Raw genomic sequence first — 19,617 nt, forward strand, 5'->3', positions numbered from 1 at the left:
ACCTTAAGACCCTTCCATCTATGAAGAGTATTTGATTCTACCATATCTGGATCTTGAGAAGAAGATTTTTTTATATTTCAGTAAATTCGTCCCTTTTTGGCCCCACCCATCAGCTCCTGGGGGTCAGTCAGAGCTGGTATGTGCTTATTATCAAACTGCTACCTAATACTGATAATGCTAACCCAAATTGAATTATTTCCAATGGAAATTAAACAAATGTTGGTCCAAAATGTGATTTCCTTATATAAACTATAGTAAAGTTTACCCCCTCCCCAGGGGGAAACGTGAGACCCCAGGGTCAAGAAATTCACAATTTCGGTAAAGCACCTTAAGACCCTTCCATCTATGAAGAGTATTTGATTCTACCATATCTGGGTCTTGAGAAGAAGATTTTTGAAATTTCAGTCAATTCAACCCTTTTTGGCCCCACCCATCAGCCCCTGGGGGTCAGTCAGGGCTCATAGGTGCATACTATCAAACTGCTACCTAATACTGATAATGCTAACCCAAATTGAATTACTTCCAATGGAAATTAAACAAATGTTGGTCCAAAATGTGATTTCCCTATATAAACTATAGTAAAGTTTACCCCCTCCCCAGGGGGAAACGTGAGACCCCAGGGTCAAGAAATTCACAATTTCAGTAAAGCACCTTAAGACCCTTCCATCTATGAAGAGTATTTGATTCTACCATATCTGGGTCTTGAGAAGAAGATTTTTGAAATTTTAGTCAATTCGACCCTTTTTTGCCCCGCCCCTCAGGCCCCTGGAGGCGTAGGACTAAAACGGCAACTATTTTTGTCGACCTTTGTCCATGGAAGGTCCCTGCAAAATTTCAATGCAATTGGTTCAGGGGTTTAGGAGAAGAAGATTTTTGAAATTTTAGTCAATTCGCCCCTTTTTTGCCCCGCCCCTCAGGCCCCTGGAGGCGTAGGACTAAGACGGCAACTATTTTTGTCGACCTTTGTCCATGGAAAGTCCCTGCAAAATTTCATTGAAATTGGTTCAGGGATTTTGGAGAAGAAGTCGAAAATGTAAATTGTTTACGGACTCACGACGGACGGCGGACGACGACGGACAAAAGGCGATCGCAATAGGTCACTTGAGACTTTGTCTCAGGTGACCTAAAAATGCTACTTGTCCTGAACTAATGCTCATATCTCTTCCAAAATTTAATATTTCTGTTCATTTTTTTGGCAGAACCAAAATCTAGGACCATCCAGAAGGACCAACCTAGACCATGAAGGACAAAATAAAAATCAGAAAAAAATCAAATGTTTAGTTCTTGTCTATGAAAATGAATAAAACAAAAATATATCGTCTGAGTTGTCATATAAACTACAGACAACACACATGATATAAACTATTGCATCATTTACCACAACACAGAACTTGTAGTTCTCCTGTTGAGGATTGTGATCACTTCTTCTTCCATTGTACTCTGTATACTAATCAAAGGCAAACTCCATTTTTGCTCTTAATGACATTATTCCATTAAATACTCAGACTTTTCTTTATGGATGTCGAAAACTCAATATCAATATGAATATAAGTATATTGTAGATGGTTTAGAGATTCATTAAAGATACTAGACGCTTCTACTAGATTACACGTACTATGTGCTGTCCACCAGCATCATTTTAATTGCCATTTTTTGTAAAATCTAGTTTTTGTACAACAATTATCAAAACATTAATAATGACATGCAAATATCAATATACATGTACATAATATACATATTTTATCACAACTTCAATTCAATATGATGTGTGTAAACTTTTTATAACTTTATAGCACTTTATCCCAGCATGCAACTTACCAAATATCACCACCCTATAGACATTTTGTTCATTATGACAAGATAATTCAAAGGTTTATACACATTTGACCATGTGACCACGAAAGTGGATCAAGGTTATTAACATAAACAAAGTTGATAGCTCTTCACATAAGCTAGTACGAATTTTTCTGACGTTTTATCGACTTTTTTTTATATCGGTCTGTCGTCGATGAACGACAGACCGATATAAATAGAAGTCAATCAAACGTCAGAATAATTCGGACTACACATAAGCATGCTACGGGCCAAGTATCACCACCCTATGCATTTGGTTATTCAGGAGCAATTGTTTAAATGTTTTAACACATTTTACCCCTGTGAAATTTATCCATTTTGACAAACCTTGTAGCTCTTATCTGATCTTGTAACTGGCCACTTGTCACCATCCTAGGCCTTTTGGTTATTCAGACTAACTTGTTTAAATGATTTGAATTTTAACATTTTTAACTCACGTTTTTAACATGTTTCACCCCAGTGACCTTGAATATGGGTGAAGGTAATTCATTTGAACATAGTTGATAGCTCTTCAACTGAGTGTGTTACTGACCAAATAGCATCACCCTAGCCTCATTGGTTATTCAGGGGAAATTGACTAAATAATTTTAATATATTTGACCTCTGTAACCTTTAATATGGGCGAAGGTCATTAATTTCAACAAACATGATGGACTTCCACAAACCATGTTACTAGACAAACATCACCACATAAGGCCATTAGGTTATTCAGAAGAAGACGTTTTAAAACGTTTCACATGTAAGACCCATGTGACCTTGAACATAAGCAATTCATTTGAACACCCCAGCATGCCACAGGCCAATTATCATCACCAAAGTCATTTTTGTTATTCAGAAGAAATTGTTTGAATTTTTTTTATCGTATATGACCCCTGTGACCTTGAATGTGTCAAGGTCATTCATTTGAACAAACTTGTGCAGGCATGGGGCAATTACATTGGCAATGTAATTAATTAAATTACACAGCATTACATGGTTTTCTTAATGTAATTAATTACCATTACACATTACTTTTATTTAATATTCTGGGTATATTTTTTTAATTCAAGCCAATAAAAAGACAAGTTTAAATGACATATTTACCTTTATTTGTTATTAACCTGTTGTTTGTGTTTCATACAGGGAATTTACATCAATACATACATTGTAGGTATACACTCGCATTGGTATGTACATGTACTCAACTCTGGGAAGATGTTCTGCTCAGACAGCTTACACTACATATGTAAACATGCATATTGCATTTTATCATCATCAGATGTTCAAAAGTTTCGACATTTAAACGGCATCTGTCTGGGCTGAATATCTTCCTGGCTATACTGAATAGTTTCTGAATAGTAGCTGAAGATGATGGGATAGTCAAATACTTGATAGCTAGTTTTGACAGAATAGGGTATTGGAGAGAGTTTGTTTACCAAAATGACAAAGGGTCATCCTCCATGTCAATACAAGGGTTTTTGAGATATTTCTCAAATTACTTGTCAGTCCTTTATCCCAGCATGTGACTGGCCAAATATCATCATCTTTTGCCTTTTATATTCATGAGAAGTTGTTCAAATATTTAAACATATCTGACCCCTATGACCTCCAATATGGGTTAAGGTCATTCATATGAACAAACATGATCGACTTTCACCATGCATGTTACTATCCAAATATCATCACCCTAGGCCTTTTGGTTTTTCAGAAGAGGTTATTAAGATGTTTTTAATACAATTGAATAACTTGTAAAAAACAAGGAGTCTTGGTCACGATGTAAGGTTCTGGATCTGAGTGAATGGCCCAGACTAAAAGGGAAGCCTAAATGATTAATAAAAAGTCAAATGCTCATACATATATGCATAAAGTGTGGAGTTACAAAATCTTCCAACAAAGACCCTTTAATATGTGTTTTCAATTGAAATCATCTCAAGCTGGGGGGGTTTTCACTATAAATTGTCAGGTACACACCTACTGCTGTTGTTTTTTTATTTTATGAAATTCTCTTACAGAAAACTAAACTTGCAGAAAAGTAGGATGCAGATGTTAGAGATAGAAAAGCAAGGTCACATCGTCAATTCAACTCAATGCCAGCATAATACTTTACTTCAGAATGAGGTACATTTATTACTGTAGGCTTCCCATGAATACAATGAGGGATACATATTTATTATCCATTTTTGACAAAAGTTGACACAAAAATAAATGCTTCACAAATGCTCATTCACACTCATTTATTCAATAGACATGTTTCCACCTACGATGGTGATTTTTCTCACAAATAAGTCGTTTGGAACTTAATCTTGCAAAAAGAAAAATGTACAGCTAATATGGTCACACATCATAAAATCCTTGTTTTTGCCTAGCGGATTCACGCTCCAAGCCATGTTCAATGTCCTCCTCTGTAGCATCGGGGAATCTTTCTCTAGTTCTTCTAATATATCTTAACTCACGCTTCCTTTCACGGTGTCTAGTTTTCAGGTATTTTTCACGAAGAAGACGTTGACTTTTTCTCATCCATGGATCCCGTGTCAATAAAAACATCCTTTTTCCAGCGATGTTCCTTTGGGGCAACGCATGTTCTGTTTGCCTCTTCATGTATGGCCTTCCGAAACTGTCAAGAGCTTCCACCTTCTCTCGTTCCACTGACTTCCCTGTTTCCAGTAAGCTATGTGCATTATCTCGCTCTTTGATAATATTCATCAGGTTTTCCATGCTTTCTTCCACCTGTTAAATAATGCAAAGGAACCAATAAGGTTGAAATATGTGGATATAAATCTGAAAAATTTGTTACCATAATATTTATATAGTAATGTTACAATGTATTTTCAGTACGCAAAAATGGTTATGTACGAAATATGGGCTACTTGCAAGAAGTGAAGTTTGACAGCCAATTAGTATATATAGCAACAATGACAATGAATTTGTAAATACATGTGTACAAGTGTGAAGGAACATAGCTGAATTGTTCTATCCCATCTTAAGATGATTTCATGTTACTGTGTCTACATTTTTAACAAGAGGCCCAGAGGGCCTGTATCGCTCACCTGTTTCTTTTGTTACATGACACTGACATATTCCGTCTTTGCGTATTGCCGAGTTATCTTCTCTTGGGAGCAGGTATTGATTGTTACATCACTTGTTGGTGAGAGTAACGTCATCAATTTTTGAGAAAACGACGTGATTTTCTCGCACAAACCAATGACGTAACAATCAACACCTGCTCCCAAGAGAAGATAACTCTGCAATACGCAAAGATGGAATAGTTAACTTCAGACCAAGTTTGGTAACTACTGTAGAACACAAGATATTTTAACATCACTTAAACGCTTCTTAACATATTGTTGTTTGAAATTTCTCAAATTTTTATTTTAAACATTTAAACCCATGTTGACCTTAAAGCACTTAAAGTTGACATTTGACCTCATTACTGTCATTAAGCAAACAATTCACAGCTGGTCTACATAACATACCTGAGAATCATGACTCTAGACCAAATGCTTGTTAGGATATCATTGTTTTAAGTTTGTAACATATTTGACCCCTGTGACCTTGAAACTAGGTCAATGTCATTTTAATGAGGAAACTACTGGCCAAATATCATGACCCTTGGCCTTATGGAACTTGAGAAGAAGATTGTTAAGGCTTTTAACCCATGTTTACTATTGCCCCCCCCCCCAGCACTTAAAGTTGATCTTTGTCCTCATTACTGTAATAAAGAAAAAAAATCGCAATGCTGGTCTTCATGACATACTCAAGAATCATTACTCTAGTCCAAATGGTTCTTAGGGTATTGTTGTTTGAAGTTTTTAACATATTTGACCCCTGTGACTTTGAAAGTAGGTCAAGGTCATTTTTATGAGGAAACTTTATAGCACTCCATCCAAGGTACCTATTAGCCAAATATCATGACCCTAGGTCCTCTAGTTCTGCAAAAGAAGTCGTTCAAAAGAAAAAGTTGACGGACGGACGACAGACGCCACAGTACGGCATAAGAAACATAAAAACATATGCTTCGGGCCAGGTGAGCTAATAAGACGTAATCCCCTGTATCACAATGTTACAATGTATCGCCATTATAAAAGATAGATACATACATTGTATATTAATTTTAGCTAATGGGCAAAGACATAATGATTTGCCCATCAATAATTTCCCAACAAACATTAGAAACACAAAATAATAGTTCAATGATATTCAATAACATCTCAAAAGTGAATTCCAGTCAGTGTACCTTGTCTATTCGCTCTGGGTTAGGGAACAGTATACACTCCTGTCTGTACTCGTGTCTCATGGTCAGCAACATGTTTCTCTCCTTCAACAGCACATACCTGGCAAAATAAACAGAATACATGTTTCTCTCCTTCAACAGCACATACCCGGCAAAATAAACTAAAAAAAGACTAAGCCTGCAAATTTGACAGAATAAATACAATTGTTCCACAGGGAAATCTTTTCAAACACCAACATCAGTTAATGAGACTTTCACCTTCAAACCACAAAATGTACAAGGTTACTGTTCAGTCCATGGGTATAGTTACCCTGTGAAGTTTTGTGGTCCTTGATGGAAAGATACTCTGTCTAAAACTTTGGAATTTATTTTCACACACTGAATCATTGACCTTAACCTCTGACCTTTTGATTCCAATACTCTAACCTTGACATTTGATCCAAACAATGTATTGATTATTGTATGGGGGAAGGGGGGGGGACACAACTTATTACTGGCAACCAAAAGATATATAACAACAGATGATGGACAGGGCAAATAAACTGTTTGTGGCGGCCAGGGTTTAAACATATCTCCAACACAATTTTATCATATATATTGTACACACTGCATAATTTCAGATAACTCAGAAAAGTTTTAATGTTTTCGTTTTGCTTCGAAATATGTTTTTTTAGTGATTATATAACAAGGAAGACAACACTTTTTTATGTGATAATGATAATCTACATGGATTTATCAAACTATTTATAGATGTCATTTGTGCACTACCTAACTTAAGATCTATATTTCTCTTTGATATTAAAGTCAGAAAATTTAGATTCAACTACTGCAATAGTATTAATTTCTATGTGTTATGTGTATACATACCATAATTTATGTAGATCGGAGTTACTTTTTATTCTTAATTCTTCCATCTTCCAGGGTCGACCTGTAAAAAGGAAATGATTCAAATTATATTACAACCAGTGTAAGAAGTAACGGATAAAGGAAAGAAAACAACTGTTTTAGTCATGAAATAAAATGGTTTTTTCCTGTGTTGGAGTTACTTTCCTTGTCAAGGTATTTATGACATACTTAGTTCAAGGCTATAAGCTAAAAGGGTACCACATATGTCTGTGTACTTACAACATACCTGTTTTTATATTTTCTTCTCCCCAATTATCTTTTGAATCAAAAAATTCCATCAGATCTGGCCTTTTAACAGATACATGGAAGTTACGGCAGGAACCACATCTGTAATACAAATCGATATAAATATGTGACATACATATAATAATATGATCTGTAAATTACATAAAAAGCAGGAATAGTGAACGTACTTTCGAGTAGAGTTCCACCATTTTTTCTGCAGTGTACATATATACTGTCATATTTTTACCTTTCACATAGACGTACATGTACCTTGCCAGTAGTTCTTAAGATGCTGACGTTATACCTATGTAACAATTATAACTGTGTTAATACAAATACAAAGCTTGATTGACACGCTGTTGTTATAAGTGTTTATCCCTGTGCCTGTGATGATAATTACACCATTAATCATGACTGGTGTCTAAATGTAAATACACCATGGATTAGTAAAAAATAAAAAAGTTTATTTAATATTTTCATTTAGTTTATATTTCGTGAGTTTAAAATTTCGTTGGGATTATATTTCGTGGTTTTTATAAAACAGCGTAATAAACTAAATAAAATCCCCAACGAAATATTATGCTTTTACAGTATGTGTGTGATTATATGTAGCCTTGAGTTCTATGGTTTCATGGTTAGTTAACGTTTAAATAACATTTACACAAACCAACCTATCAATAAAGACAAAACTAAATTGGTGTTTTTATCCCTAGCATCTGTCCATTCTATAGGTCAAGCAAAAACTTTTCAACGCTCACCACACTCGGCATATGCACAAACATCGTAAACATCCAGTATCACAAAAACCAGAGAACACGCAACATCAAGTGGGTACACACTTGTACTCACGAGTGTTTTTAACATTCACATTAATACGACTAATCATGTTCATGAATTGTGTTGAATAATTACAGAAGTATTGTGGACTTTTAGGTAGGGGTTTATGTTGTTATATTGATATCTAAAACTTGTGTTTGTAATTTTTGTAAATTGTCAAAATAATAGCTCACAGGAGCTAAAATTTGCTTTTAAATGAATGCGACTTTAAATAAGCTTCATACTGGGCATATAAAATAAATGCTGTTTGTGAAAATTTTGGTTGCCCTTCCTCGTTATCCAGGGGTTACGCTCACTTTTGCTCTCTCCACCCCTGGAATATGTCATAGTAAAATTGAAGGCACGCGTCTAGCTATTTGATTGGTCTCAGGTAAAAACACCTGACCAATCACTAGGCTGATACCAATTTTTGAAGATTACAGAGTATAGCAACAACTGACTTCAAAGTCAGTAAATTTTACCATTACATGACTGTGAGATTCTTTTGATGTAGCTAGTACATCAAATTAAAGGATCAAACTAGTTTTCTGGTCTCGTCCACAAGGTGGCGCACACTGAGCCTTCAAGTTTACTATGACATAGTCCAGGTCGGGGAGCATCGAGGATGCTGGTTACCCTACCAAACCTAATTTTTGTGCCTATATTAAACTTCTGTTGTCAAGTTTAAAGCATCGTTAAAGTCAAGATTTCTCTACCATATTAACTTTGTAAAAAATTAAAATGAAAAATAAAATGTATTACCTAAACTATATAGCTGTCTATCCCAATCATTTTAGACATGTAACAGAGAACAACCATATTTATATCCCATCTGTCAAAAAAAAAAAAAGATTTGTTTTTGGAGCAGGTATTGATTGTTACGTCATTTGTTTGTGAGAGTAACGTCATCAATTTTTGAGAAAACGACGTAATTTTCACACACAAACCAATGACGTAACAATCAATACCTGCTCACAAGAGAAGATAACTCTGCAATACGCAAAGACAGAATAGAGCTAGTATAGGTCTTTACAGCTATAAGGTGTACTGGACCTGATAAAAATAAAAAATAAAAATAAAAGCAACTGCGTCATAATGTCTACACGATTCTTACTTTAACAATGAAAATTTATCCAGTGCAACAGGTTGAGTTGGTGGGGTTATTGTTAACCGTGATAACGCCCGCACAGAATGGCGAATGACAGAGACACTACGCCTGAACATCTGCAGTGCCATTTTGTTACAATATCGTTTCGACCAAACGCTTTGAAGATCGGTTATGCAAGTTCTCGACTGTGAGAAGCGTTTATGTGCATGGGAATAGTAAAAATTCGAAGTAAACTCGTCCAGTTGTGCATCACCTTAAAATGTAGGACGAATTGACTTGTAAAAACACGCGAAGGACGAGACTTCACCACACGTGGATTCCGAGGTCATTGTAGAAATTTACACCTTGTAGATAAAAATGAATTTTATAAAGGATGCACAAAAGATGGCGCCTGGTGGCAAGGGTCTTAAAGCAGGCATAGGACTCCTTGCGTTAGCCGGTGGTACAATTTACGGTCTAACACACTCGTTTTACACAGGTAATCTTAGTTGACGCAAACGTTTTAGCACATAGACGAACTCGTCCAAATTATTTAGTATTGTTTATATAATGTGACGAGTTAGGTTATTTTGTTAAACCAGGATTCAAATTAATGCCGGTTACCTAATCAATGAAAAGGTGAAGTTAACAAACAAGTGTGCTGCTAGAAGGTTGTTAAGTAGGCATTCTTACGTCAGTCATACGCTTCTGTTTAAAGCTTTACAATCCCACACAGATGATGTACTTGCAATTGCATCAGAAAAATTAGTCAATATAAACGTATTGCGTTGTGAAAACTACTTCCATATAGACAAGTGAAAAGAGTAGTGAAATCTGCTTCATTTTGTTAAGAGCACAGAATTATATTAGATCTAAGTCAGTGTTAAGAGTAAGGGTACGCCATGGTTCGACAGCGCAGTGACAGGCGAGTCAGTTGTTAGAGCCACAGGGACATGATTAGTACTAATATTAATACCCGGCCTCCTCTGTCCCGGCCGGGTATTAAATCGATCCCATGCCTTGTAATGGAGCAAGCCCGGTGTGAATCACACCGGGGCGCTTTTAGAATTAATTGACAGCACATTGGTCCGCATCCATAAACAAGGTTTTAGTATGAACTATTTCTGTTTATATCCTGCACAACTTGAAGTTTACCTCTGCCTAAAATGTCGTTAAATTATCAAGTTAACGTAGCAAGCGTAATCGAAATCTGAATTGACCGCCATGTTGGAAAGTTCGTCTCTCTTCCGATATAGGTCAGACGTCCAAATATGGGTGTCATGACCCAATATGGAAATTGTAGTAAACATGGCGGCATCAGTAGTAATACTATATTTGGCCATGCAGGCCATATATAGAAAGGATAATTGAGATAACATCACGCATGATCTGTCATGGAGGTTGTTTCTATTTTTTTCCCCAAGACGGACTTTGTTAATTTCGTAAAAGAGTTTTTGCATGGGTAAGGATTCGTTTTTTCAACAATTATGCAATATTTTGATAACATTATACTCATATGAGGCGTGAATTATATGTAATCTTACAGATAAACACTTTTGATTTTGCTCCATTAGTTGGCATAGGACCGCTTCGTAGCTCTGACGACGCAATATATAAAAAAAAATCTCTCGTCGTCAAAAAGCAACGTTATCGCAGCTAGGACATGATAATTTGTTACAGCTACAGAAACCCTGTTTACTCGAATTCGTAGGGTCCAGATCAAAAGTTCGAGGAACACATGGTGTTTGACGAAACCGGGGCTAATGATTTTTCTGGTGGGACAATTAACAAGACAGTACAAGAACTGCAACAATCGCAGATAGTAGATGATTGAAGAAAAAAGAAGTTTAATAAAGATGATAGCATTTAATAAGATTTAAAATAGCTAAACAATGAAAATATTAAGCCACCGGTATTAAAGGAAATAAATTAAAACCTGCATGGATAACGTTCTTGTCGTTTTGACATAGTTTCAAGACATGTTGACGACAGTGCCGGTACCTGTGATACACAGGTAAGATATCTGTCAGGGGTGACCGGTCACATCTGTTCGACGAGTAGATAGGATTAATACTATGACCATGAAGAGTCCGGGAAAGTTTTTTTTGTTCGAGGAATAGGAGTATTCAAGGATTAACGGTTCGACTAATCCAGGGTTACTTTACAAAGAATATGTACGAAATCGGTCGGGACCAAACAAACTGTTCGACGAATAAGGGGTATTCGAGTAAACCAAGTTCGAGGAAGTGGGGTTTTACTGTATATTTGGACCTAAACTAAGGTTTTTACTGTTTAAGAGTTGTTTTACTCGTTTCTTCTTCTTTATTTTACGGGGTTTCCCCCGATTTAGATTAATTTTTGGTAAAAATGTCGCCCCTAATTTGATAATCTACGAGAAGAAAGCTCTCGATGTCAAAAAATCAACCCCAATTAACTTTCTTGCATCAAAAAACACATTTCTTATTGGTGTACGAAAAAATGCTCAGTACCGTTGGAAAGATGTTTTTTTCTTTTCCAAAAAAACTTAATGCAGTTATGCACTTTAAACGTATTCTCCTTCTGCGGACAAGATCTCTGTTTCCTCCAAAAACACACCATTTACGAGTTTTTCGCAGTCATAGAGCCTCTTTTTGTGTCATGAGGTTGACATCAGCAACATTCCAAACATGTGTTGGTTGGCTAGTTATTTTAGGCTTCCAGCCAATCACACCACTGGTTTCGGCACGTGGTTGACGTCAACCTCATGAACATGCGAAAAGTCTCCTCATTCATTTTCATCATTAGGGGTGGCATTTTTACTGAAAATTGATCTTACAATCACTCGAATCATCTGTTAACAAATGCTCACTAGTGAAAAATATCCCGAACTGGTATATAGAATAAATATTTTTTAATATTTCACTGGTAAAATTGTAATACTATACTGTCTATATTGCAGTTGATGGTGGTCACAGATCTATAATCTATAGCCGGATAAGTGGGGTACAGCAAAATGTCTACCCAGAGGGGCTCCATTTCAGGTAGGTATATACATCTAGGTTGTGAGCGCCGAAATGGTAGCACCGGGTGTATGCTCCCCAGGGAGTTGAGAAAGATATTTGCTGGTTGCAAAGGCCCTATAACCACAGATAATAATTTGTGAACCGCTTTGAGACGACCTAGGTTGTGATAAAGTATCCTTGATATCCAGGGGATGCGCTCACTTTCGCTCTCTGCACCCCTGGAATATGTCATAGCAAAATTGAAGGCTCAATGTACGCCACCTTGTTGATGAGACTAGAAGACTAGATCGATCCTTTGATATACATCGATTCATAGAAAGAATCTTGCGGCCACATAACGGTAAAAATTGACAGGCTTTGAAGTCGGGTGTCTCTCCTTTGTAATCTTCAAAGGACAAGTATCAGCCTAGCGATTGGTCAGATTTTCTTACCCGAGACCAATCAAACAGCTAGCTTTGTGCCTTTAATTTTTCTATGACATATTTCAGGGGTGTAGAGAACGAAAGTGAATGTAACCCCTGGATATCCAGGATGGTTACCAGGAACCTCAAATTATTATTATAAATTAATAATTATTATAATAACCATATATATTTTTAGGTTTGCATATATATAGCATCAAGAGAAACTACTGTGATGTAGCGTAAAAACTGTTTTATTTAAAAAATATTAATTCATAGCTTTTTAATGTCGATTTAAGAAGGCCCTTTTTGTATCATTTTGTGATTTATACAAATAGTCAAATATATGTATGTACAGTTGATTTCATCTGTCAGGAAATGGGACTATTATCGACAAAAAATAGTCCTTAAGGAATAAACAATTGTGATTTTTTGAACTACCAGATAATAATAACGATGATAATAATAAGTAATTTATGTGAAATATATCACAATAATTTATGGTATATAAATTATTCACAGAATGATCTACAGCAGAGCTGTATTAATAGTTACCTGTTGGTCACTGTTTACAGAGTACCCTGGTTCCAGTATCCCATTATCTACGACATCAGAGCCAGGCCACGGAAGCTTTCCTCACCAACTGGTAGCAAAGGTAAAGTCTAAACCACTTTCTTCTTGCATAAGACCCCTGTGTGTTTTTAACATGGCATACAAGAGGCTGAGTGATTGAAATGAGTTGATAAATTTTGTTTGTAATTGTTGAAATTTTATTAATATTTTATAAGAGCCATAAAGGTAGGCAAATTATATCTTGTGGTACCTAGCATTTAAATTGAAATGCATCATTATGTACAATTGAGAAAGGCTTCACAGGAAGACTTCACTGTTAAAATGACTAATTGTAAGTACCCTACATACATATGGCGAAAAATTAAAAGAAATTGAAATGGGGGCCGAATGTTATCATACTCATTACTGTATACTCAGAATTTTTTGCCGCAGATGAAATTTCACCTTTTTTTAACGAAGGCGAATGGATCATTACAGTGAACATTAATAAACAGCATAATATACATAGCTACTAAATATGAAAGGCGAATTTCATTCTGAGTCGAATATGGAATCATTTTACCTGCGAAGGACGAAAGATGGATGGGATAAAACAAATCCCAGTATATCATGTCATATTCATCAGATTACAGTTTTAGGTTTTGAATATCTCGTTAAATACCTTATGTACACTAATAACATAATATTTTCTATTTTGACAGATTTACAGATGGTGAATATCTCCCTGCGAGTATTGTCCCGCCCAGACCAAAACTTCTTACCACACATTTATCGACAGCTGGGACAGGATTATGACGAACGTGTGCTGCCATCTATATGTAACGAGGTAACGCTACTGAAATGTCCTTGAACTTTTAAAAATTTGGAATCCTATTTATAATATTTGTATTTTGTTTTAATTTCAAAAGACTTCTGCTCCTCTCTGTATCATTGCAAAATTCTGTGAAAGTCCTTGAATGGCAAATTCAGAAGTATCTTTAAATATGAAAAGGCTGTATAATTTTTTGAAAATCTAGTTGATTTTGGAACTCTCTACATCTCCATTATCACTGTTTAAAGTAATTTAACACCAGTAAAGGTAAATCTGTTTTCATACTCTCAGAATCCAAATGAGCTCGTCTAGTTTAGTTTTGAAAAGTATTTTTGAAGAATTACTTAAGACCTCTTGATTGTTTTGGACAGGTTCTAAAGTCTGTGGTTGCCAAGTTCAATGCCTCACAGCTTATCACACAGCGTCAACAAGTCAGTATGCTCATACGACAAGAGCTGCTCGATCGTGCCAGAGACTTCCATCTCATCCTCGACGATGTGTCCATTACAGAGCTCAGCTTCGGCAAGGAATACACAGCTGCCGTTGAGGCAAAACAGGTATACCAGATTTGTCTCCCTTCATTTTGGCTTTGGCTCATAGTTTGACTTGAAAAAGCCCTGTATGTTACGGGTTGCCCAAAAAGGTACTAAAATTAGAGTGTTTGCCTTGAAAAGGCATCACTGAAAATGCTAATTTAAAGAAAGGAAAGGGGGACATAAAAAAAAATGAAGAAGACATTTTTAATAATTTTTGCCCAGGGAAATATTGTGGTTTGTAATGATACAATTTCCACTTTTTGTTTGTACATAAATATATTTCTTTACCAAAACAAGATTCCTTCAACACTCAACTTTTCGTATTTGCGTTTGATGTAATATAAAGGATTGGTAATAAATAGTATAATAAGTTCTTTAATAGTAGGGGTGTAACGATACAGCAAAACCCATATTGCGATATATTGCGATATTGGAGAGTCATATTGCGATACGTATTGCGATACACAGAAATAGCAGAAACTGTCAAAACGAAAAGGTAAGTACCTGAAATAAGTGTAATATTGTGTTGACCTAGTACTCATTTACAACAACAAACAATCCTGTTTAATTTATATGCATTAATTGCTTGCTTCAAGCCAAAGTGTTGCCATATATCGGACTTAGCCTTCTTATTAGGAATGATGCTGAAGCTTTCGTCCTTTTCCTCCGCCATCTTTCCCGCGACTACTTTCGTTTTCGCTCGCACATGCGTGTTTACTGTAAACACACTACCGCTTCCGGGACAAAAAACAAAAACGTCGAGAAAGCGCCTACGACTACTTAGCTGGTTTTATTGTAATTTGATCGTAATGTGAATGAAAAATTTCAAAATAATTCATGGAGAATAAATATCGAAAATACCGGTATATGGAAAATCGTATTGCAATACATATCGTTTCTCAGCTGTATCACAATATACCGGTATACCGGTATATCGTTACACCCCTATTTAATAGGTTCACCTGATGAAGAATATGGAATAAGATACTTAACATAAACTTCGTTTATTTTACAACAAATATGAAACATATTATTACAACTTATATGTTATCTTTGGTGAAAATGTTTCCAAACAATGCCTTTTCAATCTATGCTTCATTACAAACGGTAATTATGATAAAATTGGTCTGTGTTTGTTCATTCTAAGAGTGTTGGCCTTGGTGAAGGGCGAGTATGTTATACACTGCGCCACCAAACAATCCCTGCTATTAGATACTTGATAGCAGTGAAAAAAAGTAATTTGTTTGGAATTTATATTTAGTGAGTTTGTCATTTTTATTTTTCCCTATTAGGTAGCACAACAAGAAGCTCAGAGGGCACAGTTTATTGTGGAGAAAGCAAAGCAGGAGAAACAACAGAAGATCGTCCAGGCAACTGGAGAAGCTGAGGCCGCCAAACTTATATCCTTTTATCACCTGACTACTGCGTATGCAGTGAACACATGCTTTCCTTCTTGTGTATTTAATACCTTTATTTTGACTTCAATATGGAGTTGGGATGTCACATTGAAGATGACAAATATGAATTCAAGATGTGTCTTTGAAGACTTGATGGTCAGAGAAAAACTATTTTTCACAAATAAATATTTACGTTCTTTGTATGAATGTGATAAATATTTTCACAAATTTGTTTCCAGTTGATGAGGTTTACTCTTAATATCTATAATATGAAAGGGACACTCATTTAAGATACTAACAAAATGTTGACAAATTTATAATTTCCTTTATGTGAAATATGAAGAATGAGAAATTCTTTCATCTTTCATATTAGGAATGTATGTCTTGTTATAAACAGTAAAAAAAAGGTAAGATTTTATCAGTTTAATACGTATGTTGAAACCCATGTCAGAATCAAGGAATTTTGCTGTCCTCATAAATTATATCATCTTATTTACAAACCTATTTATTTTTCTTTAAATACTCTTGCTTTGCAAGGATTGAAATTCACAGAAGGATCCATAAGATATTATTTTATAAACTTTTTTTTTAATAAGTATTTGGGGAACAACATATTTGTTAATTGATCATCCTTGCTAATTGACAGTAGAGCAATATTTTACAAAAATTAAGTGACTATAGGAGGCAAGTGGTAAAATACAATGTACAGAAAAACCTCATTATAAAGCCACATTATTTTGGCATTATAAAGGGGTTTGGTGATAGATTGAAGGAAATGTGTAATTGAATTATTAAGAAAGTAAGAAAAAGGGACATTAAAATATTTTGGCGGTAAACAAGGTGGCCAGTGGAACAAGGGGCACTATATCAAGGTTATACTGTATGGAGTACCAGTGGTGAGTTTATTGTTGTGTTATTATGTGACATACAAAGTAATAGTCTATAAGGGTAGTTAGCACAAGTCTGTCAGGTGATGAGAATTAGAGGTCAGAGGTCAGCTGGAGACAAACCAGAGTATTTTACCATTGTCTGTAATCTTGATAGGCGTGACTGAGATTGCACGCTTGTTGTAAGGCCGGACATAGAGTGGGGGCCAGGAATTATCGACTCAGGGCTTAGATATGTCCCAGGGCCTTTTTCCCGGCAGACAGAAAGGGGCGGGAGGGCAGGGTGGGGTGACTTTTTTCATGGTCACAGTGACCAATGATATCTATCTTTAGTAATCTGATGACAGACTTGTGTAACAAAAAAGTAGGAACTTAATATATTGTGAATATTTATTGTCTAGTAATAACGATGTTTGTCTGTTACTGAACTAGATGAAATATTGAGTTAAACCAATCAATGAATAACTGAAGAAACTCAAGTAAATATCTCATTGTAAACAGATGCATTTGGTTTTCCTTAACATTTGTGTACATTGGAGAGGCTATGTCCACAAACCCAGGCTATCTTAAACTGAGGAAGATCCGTGCTGCCCAAAGTATTTCCAAAACGGTAAGTCATCAAAAAATTCTATCTCTCATATGGCTCAATAAAGAAACACCTGTGTTTACCTTGATGAAGAAACATCTGTGTGTTTCTTTGTTATATTTTTGAAAATAAAAAACGTTGCAAGTCTTGTTATGTGCATGCTTGTGATGGATTTTTTTTCACCTTTTAGGGACCTTTCCTTGAAAGGTTGAATCTGTGAAGAAAAACAAATCAATATCTAAGGATACCCCTACCATTGCCAAAAACTGTTAACTCAGTATCAGAAACTGCCTTTCCCAGCATTACTTTAGCCTTGATAAATCATTTCTGAAAAGAAAACCATACCTTGTGAGTTTTTTATGAGGAATAATAAAAGTGAAAATGTTCTGATTGTAAAACTTCCAGAGGGACTAGACCTGGATTCGAACCCTTGACTTATTTATTGTTAATATTATACTATTGCTGTAACCGATTGAGCTACCTTGTCAACGGAAGAGTACTAGATCAAATGTACTACAGTTATATCCAAAGGAAAGTTAATGGGCCATAACTGTCAAAATCGCAGTGCAGTGGGACAGGGATCCTTAAATGTGCAAATATATATATGTATAAAAAACAAATTACTAATAGAATCTTCCCCTACCCTGAGGGTTTGACAGAGAAATCTCCAACCCGAGGGGTGATGTTTTTTGGTTGTCTTACCCAAGACTTAATCTTTCCCAGCTAAAACGGGAGACACCTGTGAAGGATGGGAGAAAAGAGTTTCTTAGTACCTTCCTAGCGCTTTCACCTCTTAGAGGTTCATCAGGGGATATATATATATTGTTGTATGTAGCAGAAACTCCAATTTAGTCAATGGTTCACTGTATGTTCCATGCTACCTCCATTTCAGTTGCTTTTACACTGAAAAGCATTTCTAACTACCCTTCATAGATTTCCTTGTTAAAACTTTCAAAATTGTTTCTCAACAGGTTGCTGCTTCTCAAAACAGAGTTTACTTGAACGCTGGAAACCTTATGTTGAACTTGAGTGATAAGGACTTTGATTCTGTGATGAACTTCAGACCGACATAGACATTTGGATGAGTGTGCTTAGTAACAGATATAATCTGTAGTGTTGTACTAATTCCAAGGTTTGCAGGTCAACAAGGGCTACAAACAATTATGTTTTGTGTGTTATAGATATGATGGATGTTGTGATGACACCTGAACTTTGTTAAGTGGACAATAAAGAAAATCAAACATGAACATGACTTGAACATAAATATATTACGAAACAGGCAGTTTGATATAATGTTTTGTGTTACTCTGTAATAGCATGTACATGTAATTACAAGTAAACAAAAAATATTTAAATTGAATTGTTGTTGGGGAAAATATTTGTAACTAATCTTTTCTATGAACGTTAAGCTTCATTATATAGAGTTTTATAGACATATAATCAGCAAAGCATTAATAGTTGTATCTACCTGTAGATTAATGGAAACATTTCTTTCTAAATAAATACTTACATATTTCTGAAAGTTTAGAAGTTAAATCATGAATGAAGGATACAAAGTGGATGATTAATTATAATGTGATTTATCAATGTTTGAAAGGATTTTAATGGCTGTCGCCGATTGGGATGTGTTGAGGTCATCAATGGTAAACCAGTCACCATGAAACTGTAGAGACAGTTGTCAGACATTCTGCCCTACTGATCCTGCACCTTTGTCTGACGGAACATGTATTTGCCAGACCAATTTGTTTGCTGTAGATATCTTTGCATTTCGGGTATTTACTTCCCTACTAGCCTTTTTTGCCTTTTGCTTCAAGGTCTTAAGATGTAGCTTGCTTTTTTATAATGACATCCCAGTTAAAAATATCAACATGAAGGTGTTTTCTAGTAGTGCACATCCGGTAACAATGGTGTCAGTCATTGAGCCTACAAAAGAATGGTGAGCTGGCGCTATAATGAACACTTTGACTTATTCTATCGGAAGTGTTCGATGGTCCAACTAGTTTCATGGAGACTGGTATATCATGTCATGTTGATGACCTTGTCAAGGTCATCTATACGACAACGGTTTTAATTATGTCGAGTGTAAATTCTGTGACCAGTGAATAAAAGATCAAATTTCTTCCAGTTTTTTTGTGTCTTATCTTGGATTCCTTCCTATTCATATAAAGTAGAACCTAGATATAATGACCCTCTTTTCGTTTGCCACCAATACATTTTCATGGTATTTTTTCACTGAAGTTTCATCTTCATCTCCAAATACAGTACATGTAAACCATCACTGCAGTTTTGGATCCTATCTAGATCAAAGGCCAAACCAAATATCTTG

The 19,617-nt window shown here is 35.6% G+C and overlaps 2 protein-coding genes and 1 long non-coding RNA gene across 4 annotated transcripts in view; 2 read left to right on the forward strand and 1 right to left on the reverse strand.

Annotated features, from left to right (window-relative positions):
• The window catches only part of LOC110462761, a 12,954-nt gene extending 11,688 nt beyond the window's left edge, over positions 1-1,266 (forward strand). For both annotated transcript variants that reach the window (XR_002464315.1, XR_002464314.1), the window contains exon 5: positions 1,200-1,266. This is a non-coding gene — a long non-coding RNA (uncharacterized LOC110462761). The remainder of the gene's footprint in view (positions 1-1,199) is intronic.
• Positions 1,267-4,052: 2,786 nt separating this feature from the next.
• On the reverse strand, positions 4,053-9,298 carry LOC110462766 (39S ribosomal protein L47, mitochondrial-like). Its single transcript, XM_021516915.1, has 5 exons — positions 9,126-9,298; positions 7,197-7,297; positions 6,932-6,992; positions 6,068-6,164; positions 4,053-4,560 (listed from the first exon to the last, which is right to left on the reverse strand). Exons 1-5 carry the CDS (start codon positions 9,245-9,247, stop codon positions 4,168-4,170), a joined length of 774 nt encoding a protein of 257 aa, XP_021372590.1. The 5' UTR covers positions 9,248-9,298; the 3' UTR covers positions 4,053-4,167.
• Positions 9,299-9,387: 89 nt separating this feature from the next.
• On the forward strand, positions 9,388-19,411 carry LOC110462764 (prohibitin-2-like). Its single transcript, XM_021516914.1, has 8 exons — positions 9,388-9,597; positions 12,037-12,118; positions 13,077-13,156; positions 13,776-13,900; positions 14,257-14,442; positions 15,714-15,821; positions 17,238-17,315; positions 18,263-19,411. Exons 1-8 carry the CDS (start codon positions 9,477-9,479, stop codon positions 18,362-18,364), a joined length of 882 nt encoding a protein of 293 aa, XP_021372589.1. The 5' UTR covers positions 9,388-9,476; the 3' UTR covers positions 18,365-19,411.
• The last annotated feature ends 206 nt before the right edge of the window (positions 19,412-19,617 follow it).

Source organism: Mizuhopecten yessoensis, unplaced genomic scaffold (genome assembly GCF_002113885.1).
Source record: "Mizuhopecten yessoensis strain PY_sf001 unplaced genomic scaffold, ASM211388v2 scaffold10829, whole genome shotgun sequence".
Taxonomy (NCBI): Eukaryota; Metazoa; Mollusca; class Bivalvia; order Pectinida; family Pectinidae; genus Mizuhopecten; species Mizuhopecten yessoensis.

Bases quoted from the DNA above. Each gene is read 5' to 3' on its own strand.
- LOC110462764 (XM_021516914.1), top strand. From the start codon at position 9,477: ATGAATTTTATAAAGGATGCACAAAAGATGGCGCCTGGTGGCAAGGGT. The intron at 12,119-13,076 runs GTAGGTATATAC...CACTGTTTACAG, and splicing joins CCAGAGGGGCTCCATTTCAG to AGTACCCTGGTTCCAGTATC. The intron at 14,443-15,713 runs GTATACCAGATT...TTTCCCTATTAG, and splicing joins CTGCCGTTGAGGCAAAACAG to GTAGCACAACAAGAAGCTCA.
- LOC110462766 (XM_021516915.1), bottom strand. From the start codon at position 9,247: ATGGCACTGCAGATGTTCAGGCGTAGTGTCTCTGTCATTCGCCATTCT. The intron at 7,298-9,125 runs GTAAGAATCGTG...TTTGTATTACAG, and splicing joins GATAAATTTTCATTGTTAAA to ATGTGGTTCCTGCCGTAACT. The intron at 6,993-7,196 runs GTATGTTGTAAG...TCCTTTTTACAG, and splicing joins AGAAGAAAATATAAAAACAG to GTCGACCCTGGAAGATGGAA.